This window comes from Phalaenopsis equestris, unplaced genomic scaffold (assembly GCF_001263595.1).
Source record: "Phalaenopsis equestris unplaced genomic scaffold, ASM126359v1 Scaffold000094, whole genome shotgun sequence".
Taxonomy (NCBI): domain Eukaryota; kingdom Viridiplantae; phylum Streptophyta; class Magnoliopsida; order Asparagales; family Orchidaceae; genus Phalaenopsis; species Phalaenopsis equestris.
In genome coordinates this window covers 1,368,450-1,392,519 of record NW_018164536.1, presented here as the reverse complement: position 1 = coordinate 1,392,519, position 24,070 = coordinate 1,368,450, and the positions used below count along the sequence as shown (strand labels likewise).

Genomic DNA, 24,070 nt, shown 5'->3' with positions numbered 1-24,070 from the left:
GAGGTTTGATGGAGAAGTACAGAGAGAATAAGGAGGATCTATATAAGATTTTTATTGATAAAAAAAAACTTATGATAAGGTTCCAAGAGAAATATTGGAAAGTTCTAGAGAGCAAAGGTGTTGATATGACTTATATTCAAGTCATTAAAGATATGTCAACTAGAGTCGTTACTTGTGTTCGAACAGAAGGATTGGAAAAGTATTTTCCTATGTCAGTTGGATTCAGGAATCGGCTTTAAACCGATATCTTTTTTAGTTATGGATGCTCTTACTGGACATTTACAAGATGATGTGCCTTGGTGTATTCTTCTTGGTGTATTCTTTTCGATAATAATATCCTTCTTGTGGATAAGACTAAAAAAAGAGTTCAGAGAAATTTCAATTATGGAGGTCTACATTGGATTCTAAAGGCCTTCGTTTGAGTAAAACTAAAACTAAATACATGGAATGTAATTCCAGTAGTAGGAGCTCTAGTAACAGAGTTGTAACTATGGGTGATCAAAAAATTAAAAGGTGTGCACGTTTTAGATATCTTAGGTTTATTCTTTAAAGTAATGGTGATATAGAAGGGGATTTTATTAGAAGAATTCAAGTTGGTTGGTTGAAGTGGAGGAATACATCGGGGCCTATTGTTTATAGAAAAGTACTGAAAGAAAAATTTTATAAAATGGTTGTGAGGCCTGCAATGCTCTATAACGCAGAATGTTAGTCTTTAAAAGATAAGCATAAAACAAAGTTAATCGTAGTTGAGATGAGAATGCTTAGGTGGATGGGTGGCTAGACACTTAGAGACAACATGCGAAATGAGTATATATGTGATAGGGTTGGTGTAGCTCCAATGGCAGACATAATTAGAGAGAGTCATCTTAGATGGTTTGGTCACATTAAACGTTGACCATCTGATGATCCGGTTAGGAGAACAGATGTTTTAGAGTTGACTTATGTTAAGAAAAACAGAGGTAAAACTAAAAGGACTTTGGCATATCGTATAAAAAATTATATTAGTTTATTAGAAATAATGAAAATATGACACTCAAAAGGACGCAATGGAGAGGATTCATGTAGCCAATCCCACTTATTGGGATAATGGCTTGATGTCGTTGTTCATGTTGTAGAGCAGTATTTTTTATATATTCCTATGTGAGAGTAAAATCTTGTAATTTTATTTTTATGTTTGTTTGTTAATTGTAACCTTGTGATGAGGTTGTGCTCACATGTTGTAAGTGTAGTATCCATCCGTTGTGGAAGGATACGGTTATTATAACGTCGGTTATTTAGTTATCCTAGCCCTGAATTTTGGGGCTAGGCATACAGTAGGTCGGTTTGTGGGTTTTTGGCCAAACAATGTAAAAATTGTTTGTGTTTTACTTTCTAGCACTTTCTCTTAATTGTTGTTTATCTTTTTAATGTGTAAGTTACATCATTAACCTTTTCTACAAAATAAAAATAACATAAATTTTAAATTACCTTTTGCTCTAAAACTCTCCGACATATAAAATTGTTTTATCATTTAAGTTTTCTACTAAAATAAAATCCTCAGCGCCCTCACAGCACATAAAGCTGTTACATCCAACAAGTCTGCAAAAAAATTTGGACTGCAAATATATTTGCTTAACCAAAATACATCACAATTCAAAATTAGAGAACTAGACTGAAAGGGCATAAGGTACCCGCATGCAAATAAAGTTTATTGATTAATCCAAAGAAGAAAACCAGCATGAAACCGTAAAAGCGTTAGGTTTTAGCCACCATAGATTAAGCAATGTCAAAAAAAAAAAAAAAAACAAGCCAATTTTAAAAGTACTGCAAAACTAATACTTACCTTGTTAACATAATGAATAAACTGGTCCATTTGTCTGAACCATGAATTTGCATATTGATACTTAAAATCAGTTCCCATGGTGAACATGATATGATTTGTGCGTGTAATATTTGCCTGAAAAATAAATGGTAGATTACTGTTGGACTCAACAGATGCATGTATTAAAAATCAGAATAAAGTGCGCATTCATATATGATATGTAATTAATCATATAAGTATGAATGTATGCCTATCTATCTATCTGTATAAAAGCCGCTTCTGTCTATCTATCTATCTACTTATATATACACTGCTCCTATTATAAAAGCCGCTTCTGTTTCTTCCCTAATGAAATCTTGGCCTTTCATCTTATTTTGCTTTTATGATTTCAAATCTTCACCATTAATTTTCAAAGTTAAATCTTAACCCTATATAGTATCTTTTATATTAAAGATGTTAATTATAATTTAAATGTTTCAGTAATTATATTAATTATAATTATAAATATTCTATTAAACCAGTGGAATAAAATGTTTCAGCTATGCGTGGAATTGTTGATTCATTTTATTCAATAAAGTTAATCTTTTTTAAAAAGTAAGTTATAATTGTTGATTCGTTTTTTTAAGTAAATTTAACGCTTTTTTTATGGCTATTAATTATGTTGCCACGTACATCATTGCTAAGCACGTGGTAAATTTTACTGATGGCATTAAATATTTGGAAATTAGAACACATCGGCTATTAATTTACTGTTTAAAACAGATGGAATAAGTTTTGATTTTTAAAACCAACAGAATTAAATATTTAGTGGTTAAAACAGATAATTTGTTTGAGCTATGCGTGGAATTCGATTTATTTTCAATAATTTTCACTGAGACGTTTCAATGTTTTCAATAAAGTTAACAATTTTTAAGGGTTTTAGCAAAGTTCACCTTTTTTTAAATGTAATAATTTTCAAACGTCACTTCGAATGTAAATATAAAAATATCACCCAGCTAAAATTCTGTTAGGAGACTATAGTCTTATCTGGGGATGCACTTATAAATCCGTTATTCTGGGTCATAAATAGTAGTCGACAATGAGGGGACCAGCAAACTAAGGCAAAAATTATTAAAAATTTTAATTGAATTCATTTCCATAAATGAGGTAGATAGAAATTATTCTTACTAGATACTAAAACAAATCAAAACCTAATATTGAGTTGTTATTTGGTCAGTATATTGAAGGTGAATAAATTTAAAATGCATATAACTGCATATTTTTGTGTGAATTTTATTTTTAATAGGGCTAATTTTTAGTTCTTAACTTCTTTTCTTTTCAGCCACTCTTTCAAAGTGAATCTGTTGTAGATCAATTGAATGAGATGGTTAAAGTATGTGATTGAATTCGTATTTGATTATATATGATTTTTATTGGTTTATTTATGAACTTTTGCACTAATTGATAAATATTACATAATATTTTTACATTAAAGATTTAAATTTGATGCATTGATATTTAGGCTGACTTGAATATTTCTGGACATAATATTTGAACTTCTTTGAAAACACAAATCAACATTTCTTTATTTTTAACTCAATTTTCAACTTACAAATTTCAAAGAAAAAAGTTTTGATTAATATTTAAAACTATCTCAATTAATTAAGCAAAATGACTATATTTTGTTGTTTTAATTCAGTTGATACTATAATATTTTATGAATTTTCAAATGAAGAAAAAAATATAGTTGCTAATATTAATATTAATACATTTTATCATTAAAAATTCTTTATTGTAGATTTATTTTATTTGTTTATTTCCTCTTAAATCATTTGCAGTATTATCATTTTTGTTGTTGTTGTTGTTGTTGTTGTGTAAGGGGCTTATTGTTAGGCATGTTTTAAGAAAAATTTCACTTAAATCTTACAACAACAAAAAAACCCTTTTCCCACTTACTGGGGTCGACTAAATGAATCTTTTTTCTTCATTGTATCCTATTGAGTGTAATATTTTCAGTTAATTCTAATAGATTAAGATCATTTTTAATACAAGAAGCCCACGTCTTTTTAGGTCTACCTACTTACCAAAAGTCAAATCTAAAATATCTACTCTTCTAAGAGGATCATCAGGCACTCGATATTTAACATGACCAAACCATCTAAAACGACTGTCTCAAATCTTCTCTGTCACTGAAGAAAACCAACCCTTTCGAGAATATATTTGTTTTGCATTTTGTCTCTAAGTGTAAAGTGACTCATCCACCTAAGCACTCTCATATCAAGAACACTTAACTTAGTTTTATATGGCCAACATTTTGTGCCATAAAGTATTGGAGGTCTCACCGCCATCTTATAAAATTGTCCATTAAGTCTACGCGGTACTTTTGCATCACAAATAGGCCTGATGCCTTCCACCATTTCAACCATCCAACTTGAATTCTACTATTAACTTCCCCATCCATATCACCATCATTTTGAACAATAAACCCGAGATATCTAAAATGTTCACCCTTTTTAAAGACTTGATCACATCAATTGTTACAACTGCGCCACTAGAGCTACTACTACTAAAATTATATTCCATGTATACAGTTTTAGATCTACTCAAATGAAAGCCTTTAGTCTCTCAAGTTGACCTTCATAATTCAAAAATTTCCTGAACTTTTTCTCTAATCTTATCATTAGAATTCAGAAGGATATCATCAGCAAAAAGCATGCACAAATATACATCTTGCTATAAATGTCTTGTAAGGACATCCATAACTAAAGCAAAATGTTTTGAGTTCTTTAACTTTTTGTTTTTTCAATGAATTTAACAAATGAAATATTTGAGTTTGAAAATTTCTCAGAATTTGCATGCTAACTAGACATGTTTGGAATCACGTTTTAGACAAATTTTAGGCAAAATTTTACCTAAATCAACTAAACATAAATATTTGAAATTGTGTAGTCGCAATAGATTTGGAGTTAGAGATGCAACGGAAAGAAAAATTAAGAAAAGAAGTGAAAAAAAAAAACAAGTGTGGCAAGTATTTATGTTTACAGTTGTCTTGTTATCTTTATAAAACTACCATTTTATCAGCCTGTACTTCTCACCCTTCAATTAAACCAAATGCTCCCATATAAGCTCTGGATCTCAGAAAAATAAGGGGGGTCAAAACAAAATTTAAAATACACAAATTTTAATTCAACAATTACTTTTAATTAATTGATGAAGGACTTGACACATTATTATCTTCATAATTTTATTAAAGTTAAATATGTGTGGATATGTGGTCCTTGAAATATCTATATAAAATTATTTTACGAATGAAATGATGTATCATTAACGAAACAATTAAAATTATTGATCATGATATTTTAAATTCTCAAAAATAATTTGCTCATACATATAACACTTAAAATTATATGATTATTAAATATAACATTATTACTCATTTTAAGGTAAAATATATATTATTTATGTATATATTTTGACACAGTTATAGTATTATAAATATAAAATTTTAGATGCTTAATATGTAAAAAATAAAAATTTGTGTTATGTATATATTTTTTTCTAAACAATCAAATGATTTAACGCAGCATACAATTTTTTTCTTTAGGAAAATGCAGCTCTCATATTTTCATATATATTCAAATTTAAAAACATTATGTCATTCCCTAATACTATTAGCTTAGCTGAAACTTTATCTAGATAATCTCAACCATTCAAATTTGTTTGTTTCAAAATATTTTGATTCTTTCAACTATGACTAAAGATATTTCAGGTAATTGTGATTTAAAATTTTAAATTAACCAATCTTAATATTTCAACTTATTATATTAGTTTCAATCTGATCATCATTAATATCAAAATGTGCGTGTGTGTGTAGTGCATGCACTGTGTTTCTACACACACACACACACACACACACACAATAAGATACACGCAAATACTAATTTAAGTTAGAAAACAATGCCTCGATCATTCAGAAGGACAATAAGCACTCCAAAGCACAGAAGGATGTTCAGGAAAATTTTCAGTCAAAGAAAAAGATATACATAACAAACAAATTTCATTGAGCTCGCATAGATTTATTTGTTAAACACACACCGTTTTCCATTTGACTAAAATAGCTCAATCAATACATGACTTTAATTCATTAGGCCTGTATACATATCATTAATTCATTAGGCATATGAGATTAGATGAAAATTATAATAAGTCCCGTGTAAGAAATGAAAAGAGGTTCATAATGCAACGAGAACACAATTAGGGCAGTAAATAAACCTACGCGCCTGATGAACAACTCAAACTTGGCTTGATTAATAATCAATCATGTTTATTCAAATTAGTAAATAGATAAGTTTGAACATTTTTTTTTAAAACGCAAAGGTTAAATGAACTAACTTTGAACATATTCCAACTCGTTTATTAATTTTCACAAACATGCTGGTTTATTGTTCAACAAATAACTTATAAGTATTCTATACTTATATGATAATTATCTAAATAAAATTTAACTAACTAGAACTTATTTAACTATATATAACATTAATATAATATAATTTAATATCACTATGGATATAAATTTAAAGTAATTTTTTTCTTTTTATTTCAATGAATTAATTTGTTAGTAGTTATGTTATTAATTTGCAAAAAATTTTACTTGCAAGTTATATTATTTGGTATAAATTAATTTGATGTTAAATTAAAATTTCCTCAATTTCTTACTTATTTAGATTTATGAAATAATTTTTTTAGTAACATTATATATAAAATCAAATACTCATTTGAATTTTTAACTTGTTCAATAGCTTTACATGAAAAATTAAGTACGCATTCAAATTTTTCACTTGTTTAATTAATATAAACAAACCAAATACAAAATAAGTATATGATCATTAAAAAATATAAGAAGTTAAATATGAATGTATATATAAAAGTTTAGCTCAAGCTCAAGCTCAAACTGAATAAGAACTTATGATTTAACCAAGCCAAATTCAACTCAAGAAATACTCGGCTCGATTACAGTTCTAAATACAGAAGAAGCAAAATGAATTACGGGGCGCAAGAACCGGGGATTGGTTGATTTTGGCGCGAGGAATGAAGCAGGTCAAAGAGTTTTCGTGGGACATTACATTCAAGTTTTTGTACGTTACCAAACACCACATCCCCGGCCCATAACTTGGTCTCCAACCAGGGCCCGTTCTCACCCACAACTATTTACTAACCAGTTGGAATAGTTTCCCAAATTGTACAGCTTCTTTCTCTACCTCTAGTTTCTAACAATTTGGTCAAAACCTAAAAAATCAAACCGAATCAAATAAGTTTGATTTTGTTAGATTTCAAAAATGCATTTTCATTTTTGGTTTCTTAAACCTAATTGGTTTTTGTTTAATGGTTTGGTTTTAATTTTCATTTAGCTGAATAAACCAAAAAACTGAAAATTTGAAATTAAATGGAGGATTCTTGAAATTAAAATGATATTATACATGTAATATGTAATTTGTGATGTTTATTCATAACAAAACTCCAACTAAGAACTAAATTTCAGTTTGTGCAATCGATTCGGTTATATCAAAATTTTGATTGATTTGATTTCATGGATTTTAGATTTCAGTTGCAATAGGTTTAATCAATTTAAAAACCAATCCATCCAAACCAACCAAAGCTCAACTCTATTAACTATTCACACAAACAGAATCCATATTCAAAATTATAAATGATCCTAGAATATCAAGCCCTCTGGTTGCCAGCTCAGCACTAAAAAATTTCCGATCGATGCTATGGTCTTCTCATTCCTTAAACATGAAAGCCAACAGAGAGACATCAAAGTAGAATGCCAGGTAGAAAGTAATGCATAACATTTCTGTGGTAACAATGAAAAAAATTGAACAAATAAAAGATAAGAAGATTTACATACAGAGCACTCAATTCCTATGTATTCACTTATCTAACACCTAACTTTAATTTTTACATATATACCATACCGCCTTAGGTTACGTGAAAAGGCTTATTTCACTTTTTAAAAGTTAAAATGGTGGTATTTTTTATGTGATATGAAATATTTGGGTGATGTAGATTTAAAAAACAAAATTTAGGTGTTAGATATTAAATTCATAGGAATTGAGCGGAACGTATATAAAAGATATTCATGCCTGTGATATAGCTGCAGAAATAAAATCATTCACTCGTTCCTGAACATTGTAATCAAACAAAAGTGGGTCATCCTGCAAGGAAAAAAGCGGATTAAATTAAAATTTTCACCCATTTCTATTTATAAGAAGGAATGGGGCACTAAGCACATTACCTGAATGACAGGGGAGTCGTCATTAACCTCAAAATAAAAACCCCCAGGAGGAGGCTCGTAGTTTACAGGAAAAATGCCAGTAAAAACCTGATGAACAATCATGTCAACAAAACTTTACTAAAAGATCATTAAGATGAATTGGAAACATAAATGACATAAATGATATCGCAATCTTACACCAAGCAACAGTTATGCTAATTGCAGATAGCAAAATAAATTTGGGGCATTTACATGCATACCACCCAAATCTATGTGTTTACATATCTAAAACCTAAACTTTACTTTTTAGTTTTATACCATCCAAATCTTTCATGTCACAACAAAATACCACTATTTTAGCTTTTAGAAAGTGAAATACACATTTTAACATGTAAAATTTGAAGTTTAGGTGCTACATATGTAAATACATAGGAATTAAGTGGTATCATGTAAATCTTCTAATAATTTAAATAAGATCACTTACGTCGGATGATGAGCCAAGAGACTTGGATCCCCTCCATACAACCTCAAGACTTTTCCGGACCTCTCGTTCATCCCTATCTTGATAATCAATTCGAGAAAAATATAGAGCATCAAATCCTACCTGCATTAAAGTTCAAATTTATTCCATAGTTGAAGTAATGAGTACATTACGTTGCCACAATCTGGCCTCCACGAAAAAATATGGCTGTCTTAAGGACTAGAAATGTAAATGGAGTCAAGAAGAATAAGCTATAATCATTGTAATAAAAATAAAAAATAAAAAGATAAGTCAGATTCAATTAACTTTAGAAATAAATGTTAAAAAAAAAGAAAAAAAAACCTGGAACTTTGATCATTATAGAAGGAAGAATCATGCAGAGTATATTTAGGACTGGAAGTAAAAAATCTCTCAACTAAAATAAAGCTATAAACTCATAAACATCTACTTATTTTTTGGTGTAATGATGGTTGGTATTTCATCAGAAACTCCAAAATTAAGCATGCTCTTATAGGAGCACTCTCGGGATGGGTGATGTAAGAACCGCACTTTTCCTCTCCTGTATGCATGCCGCGCGAATCGCAAAGATCAATCCACCGCCTTCCAGATTTAGAGCCTCGCACAAGATTTCATTTTCCTTTTTTATTCTACCCTGCTCATTGCCACCTTCTTGATTCATATTGATTTCCTTTACTTACCTTCCCGCAATGCTGCACTTCGATTTTTTGCCTTCCCGATTTGTTGTTGCACCAACTTCAGTACTCTATTTAAGGAAAAATATTGCATCCGAACTCCAATGAAATTTCGCCACATGTGAGTGGTGGACCCACTGTAAAAAAAATGAAAAGCTTAATGATTTAATGCATGACCCGGCCCGACCCGGCATTATTTGAGTGGTATTGCGGCGGTTTAGGTGCTATTACAAGTTAGGTTGTGTTATTGAGGTGATATTGTGGTGTTATTTGATTGGTATTGCGGCAGCTCTTTGGTGATATTCGACTGATGTTATTTCAGTGTAATTGTGGCATTATTGAGGTGTTATTGCAGTATTATTGAGGCGTTATAAAAAAATACCACATAATTTTGCAATATTAATTTCGCAAAAACACTTCAATAGTGTCACAATAATACTACAATAACACCATAATAACACATAAATATCTGAACATACGGTGTTATTATGGTATTATTGTGGTATTATTTTGGTGTTATTATGGTGTTATTATGGTGTTCTGCAATAACACCACAATAATATTGCAAATATATCATCATAACATTGAAATAACACTAATTGAATATCACCACAGAACTATCATAATATCACTCAAATAACACTTAAATAACATTTGAAAATCTGCTTTCATCAATTAATATTAGTTGATTTTTTATGTGATTTAGAGATTCAGGTGTTATATAAGTAAATATAAAGATTCAGATGCTCCATATGTAGACAAGTAAGAATTATGTAGTATTTATGTTATGTATAATTTCATTTTGGGCATTTACATACATACCACACAATTCATGTATTTACATATCTAGCACCTATACTTCAAATTTTACATTTGAATCACCAAAAATTTTTATATCACATAAAAAATACAACAACAACAACAACTAATCCTTAATCCTGCTAAGTGGGGTCGGCAATATGAATTCTTGTTCTCCATTGCATCCTATTCAGTGTAATATTTTCATTTAATTCTAATAAATTAAGATCATTTTAATTTCATCCATAGGGTCGATGGTGTGTATGAAAAAATTGATGTTTAGGTGTTAAATATGTAAATACATGAGAATTGAAAGGTATGTATGTAAATATTCCTTTCATTTTTTAATAACTAACATAGCCCAACTTGCAATAACACAAACTGTCGCAATAACACTCAAATAATGCAAGGTAAAGCTGGGTCATGCATTAAAATCTAGAGCTTTTTATTTTTTATTCAATGGGTCAGCCGCTTACACATGGTGAAATTTCATTGGAGTCTGGACACATAACTGCATCTGAACTCCTAATGTAATATTTTTTTCCTATTTAAGAGCACACGAGGGTCAGAGCATCCCACCTTCTCGCACACCAATCGTCGATCCCCTATTTCTTCCTCTCTCTCTCCTCGTTCTCACTGACTTAGCCGAAAGCAGCAGAAAATGTGTGTGTGTGTGTGTGTGTATATGGCGTCGACAGCGGGCTCTGCTAGGATTTTGCCTGATGGCGATTCCCGACGTTGAAACTGTCGGCTTCACTCCTTTTCTCTGTTGCCTCCCACGACGACGATTTCACGTACGTTCACAAGTCTTCTCTCTCAGTTGACGATGCTCGCTCGCAAATCGTCTCTCCAGGCCGACGACGTTTGCTGCCTGTCTTACCCGAAGACAACGACAGTGCCTTCCTGTTCGCACGTAGTTTCCTAACTGACGACTCACCTGTCTGCTCACATTCCCTGCCCGACAAATTGTTCGTCTCGCAGTCTCTGCTAGTATCGCCTCGCAAATTGACGCGGCTCCCCAAGTCGCTCCAGAATCTGACCCTGGTCATCTTGCATGTGGAGATGGTCTTGAAGCTCCGCTCTTATGCCACTGCCTTTGCCGGCGACTTTCCTAATCCTACTCGTACCCTACTTTCAGGTTCAGTGCCTGGTTTTGGTAAGTAAGTTCTGCAATGTTCCACAATCCTTCCATGAGGCTCTTGAAGGTGGTGGTGATCACACTTTCATTAAAAAGCTTGGTAAAAAAATGGGAAACCTGCTCTTTTTTCTCTCTGAGGTTGAAATCAGTACACTTTGCGTCTTCTTGGCGTTTTTGCTCTAGTGAAGAAATTCTTTTATGGTCACCCAAAACTTGAGATAATTCGTAAAGACTTTGATGCTATGAATCTATTAGGTAGTTGAAGTATTGGCTTACTTGATGACCAACATATACTTGTTCAGTTATCTCACGATGCGGATTACACTCGTATTTTTTGCTCGTAAGGTAATCAAGATTGACAACCGTTTTATGAAAAACTTGAAGCAAACTGTCAATTTTGATCCAAAAGCAGGATCCCCTATCATTTCTGTTTGGATAAAGTTTCTGGGATTAAAACTACCTCTGTTTAACTTGAGAATTCTCTACTCCTTGGCAACTGCTTACAGTAAGTCTCTCAAAGTTGATATTCTTACACTTGCTATCATCATACCATATGTGACTTATGTGTTAGTTGAGAGAGATATCACCCAACCAGCTCCGAATGATGTATGAATTAAAACCACTCACAACGGGTATTGGCAAAATGTTGAAATAGAACCACACCCTTTTTATTGCCCTTGTTGTAATATATTTGGCCACATTTATACTATTTGTTATCGTTTGTATCCTCATCTAAGGTCGAATATTGCTAAAGATCAACAACCTATTCAAATATCTATTTATATTGAATTGGGGGTGGACGTCTTGTCACCTACCATCCCTGTTGAGAAGGCGAAACTCGACCATCTTTCCAATACCGCATATACCTCTGCTCATCTAACTGACACTGTTTCTGATGAAGAACATCATACCCAAGCCGTTCTAGTCCTTAATGCTCCTGCTTTTGAACACTTCGTTCCAGTTGCTGGTTTGAAGCATGGTACGTTAGAGTCCAATGAAACATTTCCCCATACTACAAGTACTGATCCAAAAGTGTCTTTACCGCTCATTATTATTGAAGAAGACTCACTTACATGTCAGGACACACAAGAGTGCTCATTTGATCTAATAAAAGATTAGCTGGTACAACAAGCAGTTGCTTCCAATGTTTAACAACCTACACATATTCGGCACACTTAGACCAATCCACCGATCAAGTGAGTCAACCTTCAAATGAGGAATGACAGGACTATTCCAGGAGGAAGAAAAAGAATGAAGGCCAACTCGAGCTCATGAACTTATTGGACGATACATTGGTTACTACTGGCAATGACACTCAACTTAGTTGACTCCTTTCCTAGAACTAGAGGCAGAGACAGGGCAAAATTGAGACGTTCTCTAGCTACCTGATACTACGTATTTTGACACTTTTAGTTTTTTGGGGTTCTCATGAATTTTCTCTATTTTTTTTTGGAACATTTTGCATGTGGTGTTTAGCGTGTGGATAGGGTGCATACTTGGACCCTCTCATAAATATATATATATATATATATATAACTTTATTATTTAATATTAAACTTGAAGATTAGGGCCTTATTTCTGAAAGTACTTTTTTTTGTACAAATTAATTTTATATTAATTTTGATCACAATAATTACACTTAAAGTTTAAAGTATGAAAATCTTAATTAAATAGTGTGATACAACAATAATTCGTAATTAAATTAAATTATAATTAAGTAAAGTGATAATGGAATATTTTATAGTTTATAAGTGATAATTTGGTAGAAGTAATACAATTTAAAAGTAAACAGATCGTCTATTATCAAGGTGAGTGCCCGTATGTCTAATCTATAAAAATAATTTCTTTCTTCTCAAATATTTTATACTTAATGACGTCTGCACATGTTTTATTTTGATTAAGACGTTTTCTTTCTCGGTCATATTGCCATGAATGTTTTAGCTATTTACTCTTATGCATTTGGTGCATGTTTTATATAGAATTTTGAATTGAATGTGACATATACATGAATGAGATGACTATGTTGATTATTTTTATGTGAATGGCTGACTATAATGGAGTCGCACATTGATGGTACTAGTGGAGGAACATTAAAGTGCATGTGTACATATATGAAAAAGGTTTTTGATATTAATATGTCGTAAATGACACAATTTTTAGACAGTGCTCATATAAAAATTATGGATATAAAATGATATTGATATAAAGTTCTTGAATAGTAATAAATATTTTATTTATTTATTAAAAGCTTAATTGGCATGCATATCATTTTTCTCTTGTAATACTATGATTTTTAAGTATGATTATTTACTAGTTTGTTTAACTCATTATTATTTTAAATTAGTTTTTCAAGTTAATTAACTGATTAAAAGATGAGCGATAAAAGAGATAACTTGTATATAAGACGTGGATGGCAATTATTGAGATAAATGTAATTTTACTATTTTAATTTAATTAAATTAGTAGTTAATTCATCAATTAAATACTAAAAGAATATCGAAAACTTAATTCTCACCATTCGACCATCTGTTATTGTCATGGTTAAATTCATGCCCTAGGTCGGGTCGTGACATCCCGGGACAACTCTGTAATAACAGAAAAAAAAAATTATTATTATAAAATAATAAATTGAATCGGCACTAAGATAAGTACCTATTCGGCTACGACTTAAGAGTAATATTACACCAATCTAACCATCTCATGAGCGCTCAAGAGTAAGAGATAGCAGGATAGATTGAAAGAGGAGAAGTTATCTAGCCAACTCTAGCCGAACAGGAAGAGGAAGGAAAGGGGTTTCATGCCTTATCGGATTCGTGTCGCGCTTGATTGCGGAGGAAGGGGAGGCAGTGGTGTCATGCGCTGCCCTGAATTGAGTCGTGAGAAGGAAGGAGGTGAAGACAACTTGCTTTGGGTTGAGTTGAAATTGAGGAGGAAGGGAGGAGATGTGACCTTAGGCACTATGCTCACATAACAGAGAAAGAGGAGCTACGCACGTCGAGTCGTGCGTAGGAGAAGAGGAAGACGAGTCGCGGTTCCTACGGTACTCATGTGCAGAAAAAGAGGAGGGAGTCGAGGCAGTGTGCTGCTCTATTGACTACAGACGAGCCTTGAAGAAAAAGAAACAGGGTAGCTTTTGCTCCCGTACAGGAAGAAGTCAAAGCTTCGTGCGTGATCAAGGGCTAAAGCCAAGGCATTTTAAAATAGGCATGTGTAATATTTAAATTAACAGTTAGATGAATAATTATATTAATGAGTGAGAGTATGATTAATTAATTAATTAATGTAAAGTTCATTGAAATTATAGATTAAACAAATAGTGAATTCAGATTCGCAGGAAAGGTTAAAGGAGCGCACCAGTGAGAGAGGAGAATGATTTGAATAACTTATAAGGTAACTCTTAATTTTTAAATTAAGCAAAAATATTCAAGTGTTTTATACATATTTTTTATGTTAAAATATTATTTATTTGAATCAGGGATTTAAGAAGTTAGGTTCAAAGGACTAAGTCTTTTTGGATAATGAAGTTTGTGAGAAGGAAATAAGTGGAGGTAATTGATATTTTTATTTACACTCCTGTTTGAATAACATTAACTAGATAAAATCTTTTAGGTAACTAATATAAATATTTACTTCAAGGATATATTTAAAGTGAATGGTTCTTAATTAAAGTATGAACTTTCAATTAATATAAGTGGTTGTCCAAAGACGTGAAGGAATAGGCATTTTCAGATGTCTTCTTAATCAAGGTGAGTAATTATTTTCTTATATGTATTAAATTTACAGTTTATTAAATAAAAATTTCTTTAATGTTTTAGCAAATCATTTTATGTTTATATGCATGTCGTAATGTGAGAATGAAAGGAGAAATGAGAGGGAAAAGGGAAAATGGGAAAGGTAAAAAAAATGCTTAATATTTTTAAAAAATGAAGTAATTTAAATGAAAGGAAATAAAATTTAAATATTTAAGTCATATTGGATTACCCTCAGATGGTACTGGCATGGGATGTAATGTACTCATGAACGTTAAAGAAAATAATAAAGGTGCGCCCTCGAGTGCAAATTCATGGTACATTCGAGTACATGGTTTAGGGTGTCTTCGGAAGCATTTTGATGGTGTCTTCGTATACATTTTTTTTGGATACTTTCGGGTATGACGATAATACTATTATGACTTTTAAAAATATTAAAAGCGTTAATTAATTAAAGTGGAACGTGAAGGGTTAAAGTTAAAGCTTTAAATAAATTTATTACATTTTCCTTTGGTCATTCATGCGTAGCATAACATAGTATAAGAAATTTAATGTATATTAGATTATAATTGCTCATTAAGTTGTACTTATAGTTACAGTTAATGTTTTCTTTCAGGAGAAGAAAAACTTTATGAGATATGTTTGATAGAAGAAACTTTACTTACTAGAAGATGACCACTATTGCTAAGTATATTTCTTATAAGAATATTTTCTCTTTATTATTTCTTCAAACATTGATATCTTGTTCGATACTGGCTTGAGATGTTATTTTTTATATTATTGTTTCTGGATGTTTAAAATTTTATTGCATTTTGTGGCTTAGTGGCTCTTTTACATGTATTGGAAGTTTAAAAAAATGTGAATAGTTAGAGGTTAATGTCGTTTGATCGTTGTTCCCGCCTTAGTGAATTATAAGAATCGGGTCGAGTCGTGACAAACTCTCTGCATTTTATATTAACTTTTGTTTTGAGAGAGTTTTGGAGGGTCAAATTTTCAGAAAACTGATTGAATTATAAATAAGACACTATCCATAAATTTCGACATCATTTAGGGAGGACTTTTTGATTTGGGGTTCGAGGCTTCCCATAAGCGCAAGCTCCTATGGTTAATTACCCCTCCGATAACAGAAGAGCACTTTCGATCAAGGCTAGTAAATAATAATTGAATATTCAAAATATAATAGCAGCAGGCTTAGGATTTAAGTTATAAAATTCACCACTTCAAGCCTAGAGCGGATGGTGGGGAAACGAATATTAAACTCGATCAAGATCTCATCGTTTCGTCATCCCGGATCATCATTGCCCCTGATCTATTTAGTCAAAGGAGACAGACAACCAAACTTACTAGAAGTACTCTTGTCAGCAACCATGAGTTATCCTGTCCAAGAAATCGTTATATATTTGGGGTGGATATTTGTTTAAGAAGACATATTTCAATCAATTTTAGCTAACAAGGTTTTATGACAATCAATTGTACTCTTATGGTTCACAACTCAAAAAGTAGAAAGTCATTGGGGAATATAAAGGTTGCGGTCGTGACTGTAATATAATATTTGGCGGCAACCACCCGATCAGAAGGCTCTAATTGTAACTGCTACTTTGTAATGTCATTTGGCGGCAGAACCATGGGGACATAAGACTCGGGTCACGTCCTTTATTGGCATGCAATTGCTTAGATTGTGAACACTTGACAAACTGTTGCGGAGAATAAATAGAAATTACTTTTATCTTTTAGTGTTTTCTTTAAACTTGAGTGTTTTAGTTGACCACTTTAAAAAATCTAGATTTAAAAGATTAATCATTCCGGTTGAAATTTTAGATCAACACGGTCATCATCAGGGATTTGAACATTTAAATCTTTTACATTTGAAGTGGGAGGCATTTAGTTTTATTAGTTTAATATTTTTATAGTATAAGTCCTGTTAACTTCTATCCTTACAGGTAACAGGATCGAACTAAGTAATTTAGACTTGTAAATTTTCATTATAATTTTAATAATTTATTTCAAAATTACTAGAATCAACAACTTCAATCCCAGTGAGGAGAAGGATCGGACTAGTGCGATGGGAATTACAACCCTATCTTATATCCAAAGTAGCATGATTATCATGCGCAACGTTCTCGAAACTAGTATTTGAGCATCTCATACAATGTTGGAACACATTTAGGCATATAATTACATATTTAAGTCATTTCAGCTAGAATTTTTGGTATTTTATGATAATTTATATGATTTAAAAGATGAATTGAATTAAAGATTGCTTTAAATGGCATCTTCAAGACTTGAGATTGCATAAATTTGTCTTATATGAATATATATACATTAATACATATATATTCAATTTGATCTTAAAAATCTGGTGGCGAGAATTTAATATCAAACTTAGTGGTAGTGTGGAGCCCAGGGAGCCCAGTTTGGCCGCCCTCCCGCTCTCGCTCTCCCGATCGCGAGAGATCGCGATCCCGCTTCAAGGTCGCGGCTGCAACCTTATGATTACAAGAACTGCTCCCGCCTACGATTCGCGAAACGACGCCGCCCTTCACCTCTTTGAATTTGCGAACAGAAGAGGAAGGAAAAGAAGAGAGCAGGTTCTTATTCAGTTAGAGAAATCACGTTTTTTGGTGTTCTTCTTCGGGCTTCCTCGGGCTAGAGGAAGGAAAGTGTAAGCAATAGTTCTTTGCTGCAGAGGAAAGAAGAAAGAAGAAAGAAGAAGAATAAAATTATTCTCCCTTGGCTTTTTCTTGGTAATTTGTGGCAAAAGAGAAATTGGGTTTATTTCTCTTGTAAGTTTATCTTTTTCAGTGTATCTCGGTGTAGAGAAAGAATAATAGTTCAGTGTAGAGAGAGAGAAGAAGAGAGCAACGAAATGAGAGATTCCTCTTATAAATCGAGACGATTGACTGATGTAAATTCCTCAAGTAGTAATATCCTCTGCAACTCCGTGGACGTAGGCAATTTGTCGAACCATGTAAATCTGTGTGTTCCGTTGTGTTACTGTTTTCTGTTGTAAATTTTCTCGTTCTATTTTTTCGCTTCGTTGATCGTTCTACTGTTGCTGCCAATTCATAGTTCTGTTGATGATGGAAGTGAAGAGGAGAGTGGGTCCCAGGGGGCATCCATTCCTATTATTCCACAAACAGATGGTAGAGAACATAAGGCTATGAAGAAATCTTGCAAAATAAAAGTTCGAGCAAGTGAGAGCTGCAAAACTTCCACCAAGGAAGAAGGCATTACACAACAAATGGGTGTATCAGGTGAAGACTAAGTGTAATGGCAGTAAAAGCTATAAGGCTAGACTTTTTGGAAAATCAGCAGAGGCAGAATATTGCCCATGCAGTGGGAGTTGTAAGCAAAGATAAGAGTAATCCAGGAAATAGCTTTGAGGGGCCAAGTTACATGGACCATATGTGGAGTCTGCTGATATGTTGACTGAGGGTGTTACTCTTGAGAAACTAAAGTTGTGCACAGCTTCAGTTGATCTTCTTTTCAGTTGATCTTCTTGAGTGAAGACAGAGGCTTTGAGTTGCAGAGGTGAAGGATTCATGTTTGAAGAAAATAGTGACACCGCCAGTAAGGATATCAGTACAATTAAGAAGACGTAGCTGGTGTACCGGTCTCCAAGTGGAAGATTTGTTAGTGTGGAGCCGGTTTGGACCCCCTCTCGTTCTCACTCTCCCGATTGTGAATCGGTGCTTCCCGCTCCCGCTCTTCAGATCGCAAAAGATCGTGACCGCGATCTTACGGTTACGCGAACTGCTCCCGCCTACGATTCGTGAAACGAGGCTGCCCCTCACCTCTTTTAAGTTGCAAACAGAAGAGGAAGAAAAAGAAGAGAGTAGGTTCTCCTTCAGTTAGAGAAGTCACGTTTTTTAATATTCTTCTTCAAGCTTCCCAAGATAGAGGAAGGAAAGTGCAAGTGCAAGCAGTAGTTCCTTGCGGCAGCAGGAAGAAGAAATAAGATGAAGATTGTTCTCCCTTGGCTTATTCTTGATGGTTTGTGGCATAAGAGAAATTGGGTTTATTTCTCTTGTAAGTTTATCTTCTTCGGTGTATCTCGGAGTAGAAATTCTTCGGTGTATCTTGGAGTAGAGAGAGAAGAATAGAGAGAGAAGAAAAGAGAGCAACGAAGTGATAGATTCATCTTTTAAATCGAGACGATCGACTGGTGTAAATTCCTCAAGTAGTAAAATCCTCTAAAACTCTGTAAACGTAGGCAATCTGTCGAACCACATAAATCTGTGTGTTCCGCTGTGTTACTGTTTTTTAGTGTGAATATTTTCGTTCTAATTTTTCGTTTTGTTGATCATTCTCCTGTTTGATTTATATATATACCACATCAACTGGTGTATATCTCACAACACTTAGTATCACAATTTGGGTTATTTTAAGTTTCAATTTATGCTTAGTCTTCTGAATTTTGGTACTTCGATTGTAAATTAGGTTAAATCACAAATGTAATAAATTTTTTTTAAGTGTAAATATTTAATATTTGGGTCAATTCAAATGATTCAAACCTGAGCAAATATATTTAAAAATTTTAATTTTTTTAGATTAATTGTAAATCCCAAGCTCTTAATTTTGAAAGCTCAATTTTGAATTAATTAAATTATTGAGACTTAAACTAAAAATTTCACATTTACTTTGGTTTTAAACTTTCAAATTTTAAGTTTAAAAAGCCCAAAAATTGATATTATCTTTAAAAACCCTAAGAGCCTAAAAATTTAAATATGTCTTAGCTTAAGGAACCTAAAAATTTTAAAATCTTAAACTTTTTAACTTATTTTAAAATTCAAATTATTATTTCATAAATTTGAAAATTCAAGCTTAAAGTGGTTTGCAAGTCCAAATCACCTAAAATTTTGATAACCTCTAAGCGTCAACCCCCGTTTAACGGCACGGAAAAATATATTTTTTTATGCATATAGTAAATTGTCTCTTTTTTTATTTTTCATATTGCATGTCTCAGTGTCTTACCGTTTATGCCTCAATAAATAGTTATTATTTACTAAGTTTGAGATATCAAACTCTCTCGTTCATATTTTTGCATAACATATTATATTCAACCACTTGTACAATCGGCCTCATAGGATCAGCATTTTAGCTTTAGATTCCTTTTTAGTAGTTGTCATGATAGTTTTTGCTTCACTCGGTTCAACTTTTATTTCGTTTGTACCAGTTACTCTTATTTATGGAATAAAATCTATCTTTCATTTTTTCTTACGTTATTACATGCATGTAATTTTTCTTTTGAGAATACAAAACATATTCAATTTTTTTCATCATGCCCTTCTTTATTGATGTATGTCGTCTTCCGGACCCTGGGTGTGACAAGGTGATACCAAAGTCTATTTTTTTGTAATCAACATTCCTTATCATTGCGTTTCATATCTCTTATCTTCTAAGGATTGGGTGGGGAATAGATGACTCTAATTAGTTAGTTATCTAGTGAAGTTCGATTTTGTGTAAATTTCAATTGTTTAGAATGGCTCCAAAGAAAAGAGGTGTTGCAACCGCTCGTGCAATGGGTGTTCTGAGAGCCACTATAGAAGCAGTCCCTGTCCATGTGTGTCTTAGCTCCCCTAATAATTGTCGTGTTAATCCTACTCAACCCACCGAGACTACTGGAGCACCAAATCTTAACATGATTACTCTCGTGAAGGTGGTGACATAGAATATCACCCAAACATTATAATTCAGTTTTGCAACGCAAATTATATAAGCAGTTAAGGTTATCCAGCAAGCGGTGTGATTGACACCATAAGCAACTCAACTTGTACCACCAATTGCCAGTGTGGAGGCTCAACGTTAATCAATTGATGGTGATGACCAGCGGGAGTACTCGTCATATCTATCAGTAAGTACCCAACTCTGAATAAATAGAGAGCCTGAATTATTATTACCCATGGCCCACTCACATATCTATGGAATTGAGCCAAGTCGGAGCACACATCGCCAACAAAACTTGAGTTGGATTAACCAGTGTTGGTTCCATGTCACTACTTGGGATCGTATGACAATATTCTATAGAAATTTTGTAGCTAGAAAGATCTGGAAATTACAAGACAGAAACATCATTAAATGGGTCAGTGATTATCACTACCCAAAAGAGATAAACATTGACCTAGCGCCAAAAAATTAGGGTGGCATAGCCCAGCAAAAGGGAAAATCATTCAATTAGGCAATTTATCTTGAGATTATCTCGCTCAGAGGTGTCAAAATTTGACCCAACGTGGCAACAAACCAAACTCAAAACATTCGAGTCCAAAATCAACCCATTTAATTTCAAGTCGAAGTTGGGTCCTTCCAACATGTAAATTTTTTAGTTAGCTTCGAGTTGTCAAGTTGACCCACCAACCCGAACTTGATCAAAATGAACTCAAATAACTATTATGCATATATTAAACGGGTTATATGGGGTCCCAGATCCAATTCAATCAATTTGAAAGCGAGTCGTGTTCAAACTAGACTTTTTGCCCATTTAATATTCAGGGCGAGTTAGGATCAAGCAGTTTCGGGTCAAATCAATTTCAATTCATACTTAAATCTGCCCAACGAACCCAAATTGATACCCTAATCTAGCTTCATGGACTCTGGTTGAACTTGATTTTTCTCAATATAATCCCACCTCCCCCAATAAGGGCAATAACAATGCTATTCAAATTACAGCTAACTATATTTATTATGAGAACAAAAAATATATCAAAGCAAACTACCATTCGATTCTAGAAGCATTCAACGCTCATACGATTTCCTTTCCTCATATTTCCAACAACATTTAGTTGTAGGCATCTGTGCAACATATCAACATCATCAGTTTCTCGTGAGTGAATTGGTGTTTCTTGATCATACCATCCATTTAAGGAGGAGGTAATAGTACGATTTATGATAGCACATTTTGCCTATGTTTTATATTATAACTCTAAGATCCCTGTAAAATGGGTATCAATTTGATGCTGCATATTTCCCGTAATTATGCCATATTAATGTAATTTTTTGTATCTAGAACTGCAGTTGTCAAGATTCTCATTTTGCCATGTTTGATTATGTCATCGTTTTAATGCAGCCATGTATTATATCAAGCATTTGTCTATATAACAAGAACACTGGGATGAAAAAAAGCAATCCGATTGACAAGTGGAGCCCTTTTAAAGGACCAGTATAATTGACTAGATAATAAAGTATGACTATCATGAAGAGAAATCCATCATAAAGTACTGAATAAATACTTTTCTTCCCAGAGTAATAAGTCAAAAGAGCCAGAAGGCAACTATATGCATTGGTTTACCTCTGCAGAGAGCAAATAAGCCTGTACAGCCGAATGTCCAAACGGATCAATCTGCCAACCAATCCTCGGCGTCCGCCCAAACTCCTTCTTGATGAAGCGATGGCCGAGGGTTGTCTGATCAATCATGTCAATATAATGCGGAGCCGCCTCATCATGCATACACATTCCCCCATTTCTTCGATCAAAATTTTGAACAAATCGTTAAAAAAATAAGCAACCAAATACAAAACTAAAATCGATCGCATGCGATTTACGAAAAAGTTATCCATAAACAGCTGCTAAAAAAAGCAGAGTGAAGTACATTAACTCTAATCGTCCCGAGCTAATCAGTCTCTTTACTATTTTCTTAACGGCATTACTCTGTTGCCTCCACCAACGCTGGAAGAACGCCTGAAATCACCATCTATCGTCAATCGACTACCCTAAAACCCCTAGCAATGGTTCTTCAGTTCCATCCCAAATCAAAAGAAAAGACTCAGAACCCTAGCAATGAAAGACTACTTGCTCAACATAGATAAACCTCCTGTTCTTATCCTCCAGAAGAGCGGAAACAACTGAATCCAAAACGTTGCGCACGCATGCGCCCTGGATGGAGTTATTAGACCCAACGTAATACTGGTCGACGGTCTTCAGCCAGCCAACGTCGTCGTGAGAGTGGGGAACGAGGTGAACGTTGAGCTTTCCGGTGACAATCCCGGCGGTGGTGTTGTAGGCGATATATTCAGCTACGGAGAGGTAGAAAGAAGCTGCAACGAAGAAGATCAAGAGTAATGGTACGCCATATGGCCAGCGGGAAGCCAAGGATTCCGGCGACGCCATGCAGCTTTCAGAGTTTAGCGGCCGGAAAGATGCAAGCTAGAGACTGTCAAGTGGATTTTATCCTCGTTTCATAAATATTACATTTAAGTCCTATCTATTTAATGTAATTATTTTTTTGCAACAATTACACGGAGAACACGTGAGAAAATTGTTATTTACAAAAAAAAAACATTCTCCACGTGCGAAATTTATTTTTTGGCACGTGTGAATGCACAAATAGCACCCAACTCTTATCTATTTACATATCTAGCCATCAAACTCTTATGTACAATAATTAATTCATTATTACATCAAAATATCATCATTATTATTTTTTAAAATTAAAGAAAATAATTTTTCATGCATAAATCTGACAATAAAATATCATAAATATAAATATTAAATTTTAAGTGTTAGATGTGTAAATACATAAGATTTACGTGGTAAGTATGTAAATTTCTCTTATTTTAGTGTGTGAATTTTCTTTAGAATGCTTTATAATAAACTATTACATTTAAAATTTTAGGGATGAGTTGGTTCTTTTAAAAATATTAAATGTAAATATCAAAATTTAAGTATTGGATATGTAAATAAATAAGAATTATGTGGTAAGGATTACTTTTTTTGTTTTTTTATATTTGCATTTTTGTGGAATTTTTATTAGAAAATATTAAATTTAAAAATTTAGGGATTTTATCCCCCTCAAATTCAAATTTTTATTTATATTGAAATGCAATTTGATATTTTGCCCCCTTCTAAAATATTAGTTTTGCCCCTCTTGAAATATCAATTTGTCTTTTGTTATGGTATGTATGTAATTTTTGTGAGGACTTTTGACGTAGAGAAACATTTCAGAGTCCAATGAAATCACGCCACGTGGCGGTGACAGAAAAAAAAATAAAAATCAGTCCGGTAACACGGGAATATCCTCCCATGTTATTCCATATTATTCAGGTGTTATTGTATTATAACAGTATTTCTGGTTTTAAAATGACAAATGAAATCACGCCACGTGGCGGTGACAGAAAAAAAAGTAAAAATCAGCCCGGTAACACGGGAATATTCTCCCATGTTA

At 32.9% G+C, this 24,070-nt stretch overlaps 1 protein-coding gene across 1 annotated transcript in view; it reads right to left on the bottom strand.

The window, feature by feature from the left end:
- Positions 1-23,039, bottom strand: part of LOC110020168 (alpha-mannosidase At3g26720-like) — a 96,116-nt gene extending 73,077 nt beyond the window's left edge. Inside the window, exons 1-7 of the mRNA XM_020718174.1 lie at positions 22,699-23,039; positions 22,499-22,587; positions 22,198-22,372; positions 8,539-8,658; positions 8,076-8,162; positions 7,924-7,995; positions 1,823-1,936 (exon numbers count right to left, since the gene is read on the bottom strand). Of these exons, the coding sequence (XP_020573833.1) occupies positions 1,823-1,936; positions 7,924-7,995; positions 8,076-8,162; positions 8,539-8,658; positions 22,198-22,372; positions 22,499-22,587; positions 22,699-23,016 (975 nt within the window). The 5' untranslated portion in view covers positions 23,017-23,039. The remainder of the gene's footprint in view (positions 1-1,822; positions 1,937-7,923; positions 7,996-8,075; positions 8,163-8,538; positions 8,659-22,197; positions 22,373-22,498; positions 22,588-22,698) is intronic.
- Positions 23,040-24,070: the final 1,031 nt, after the last annotated feature.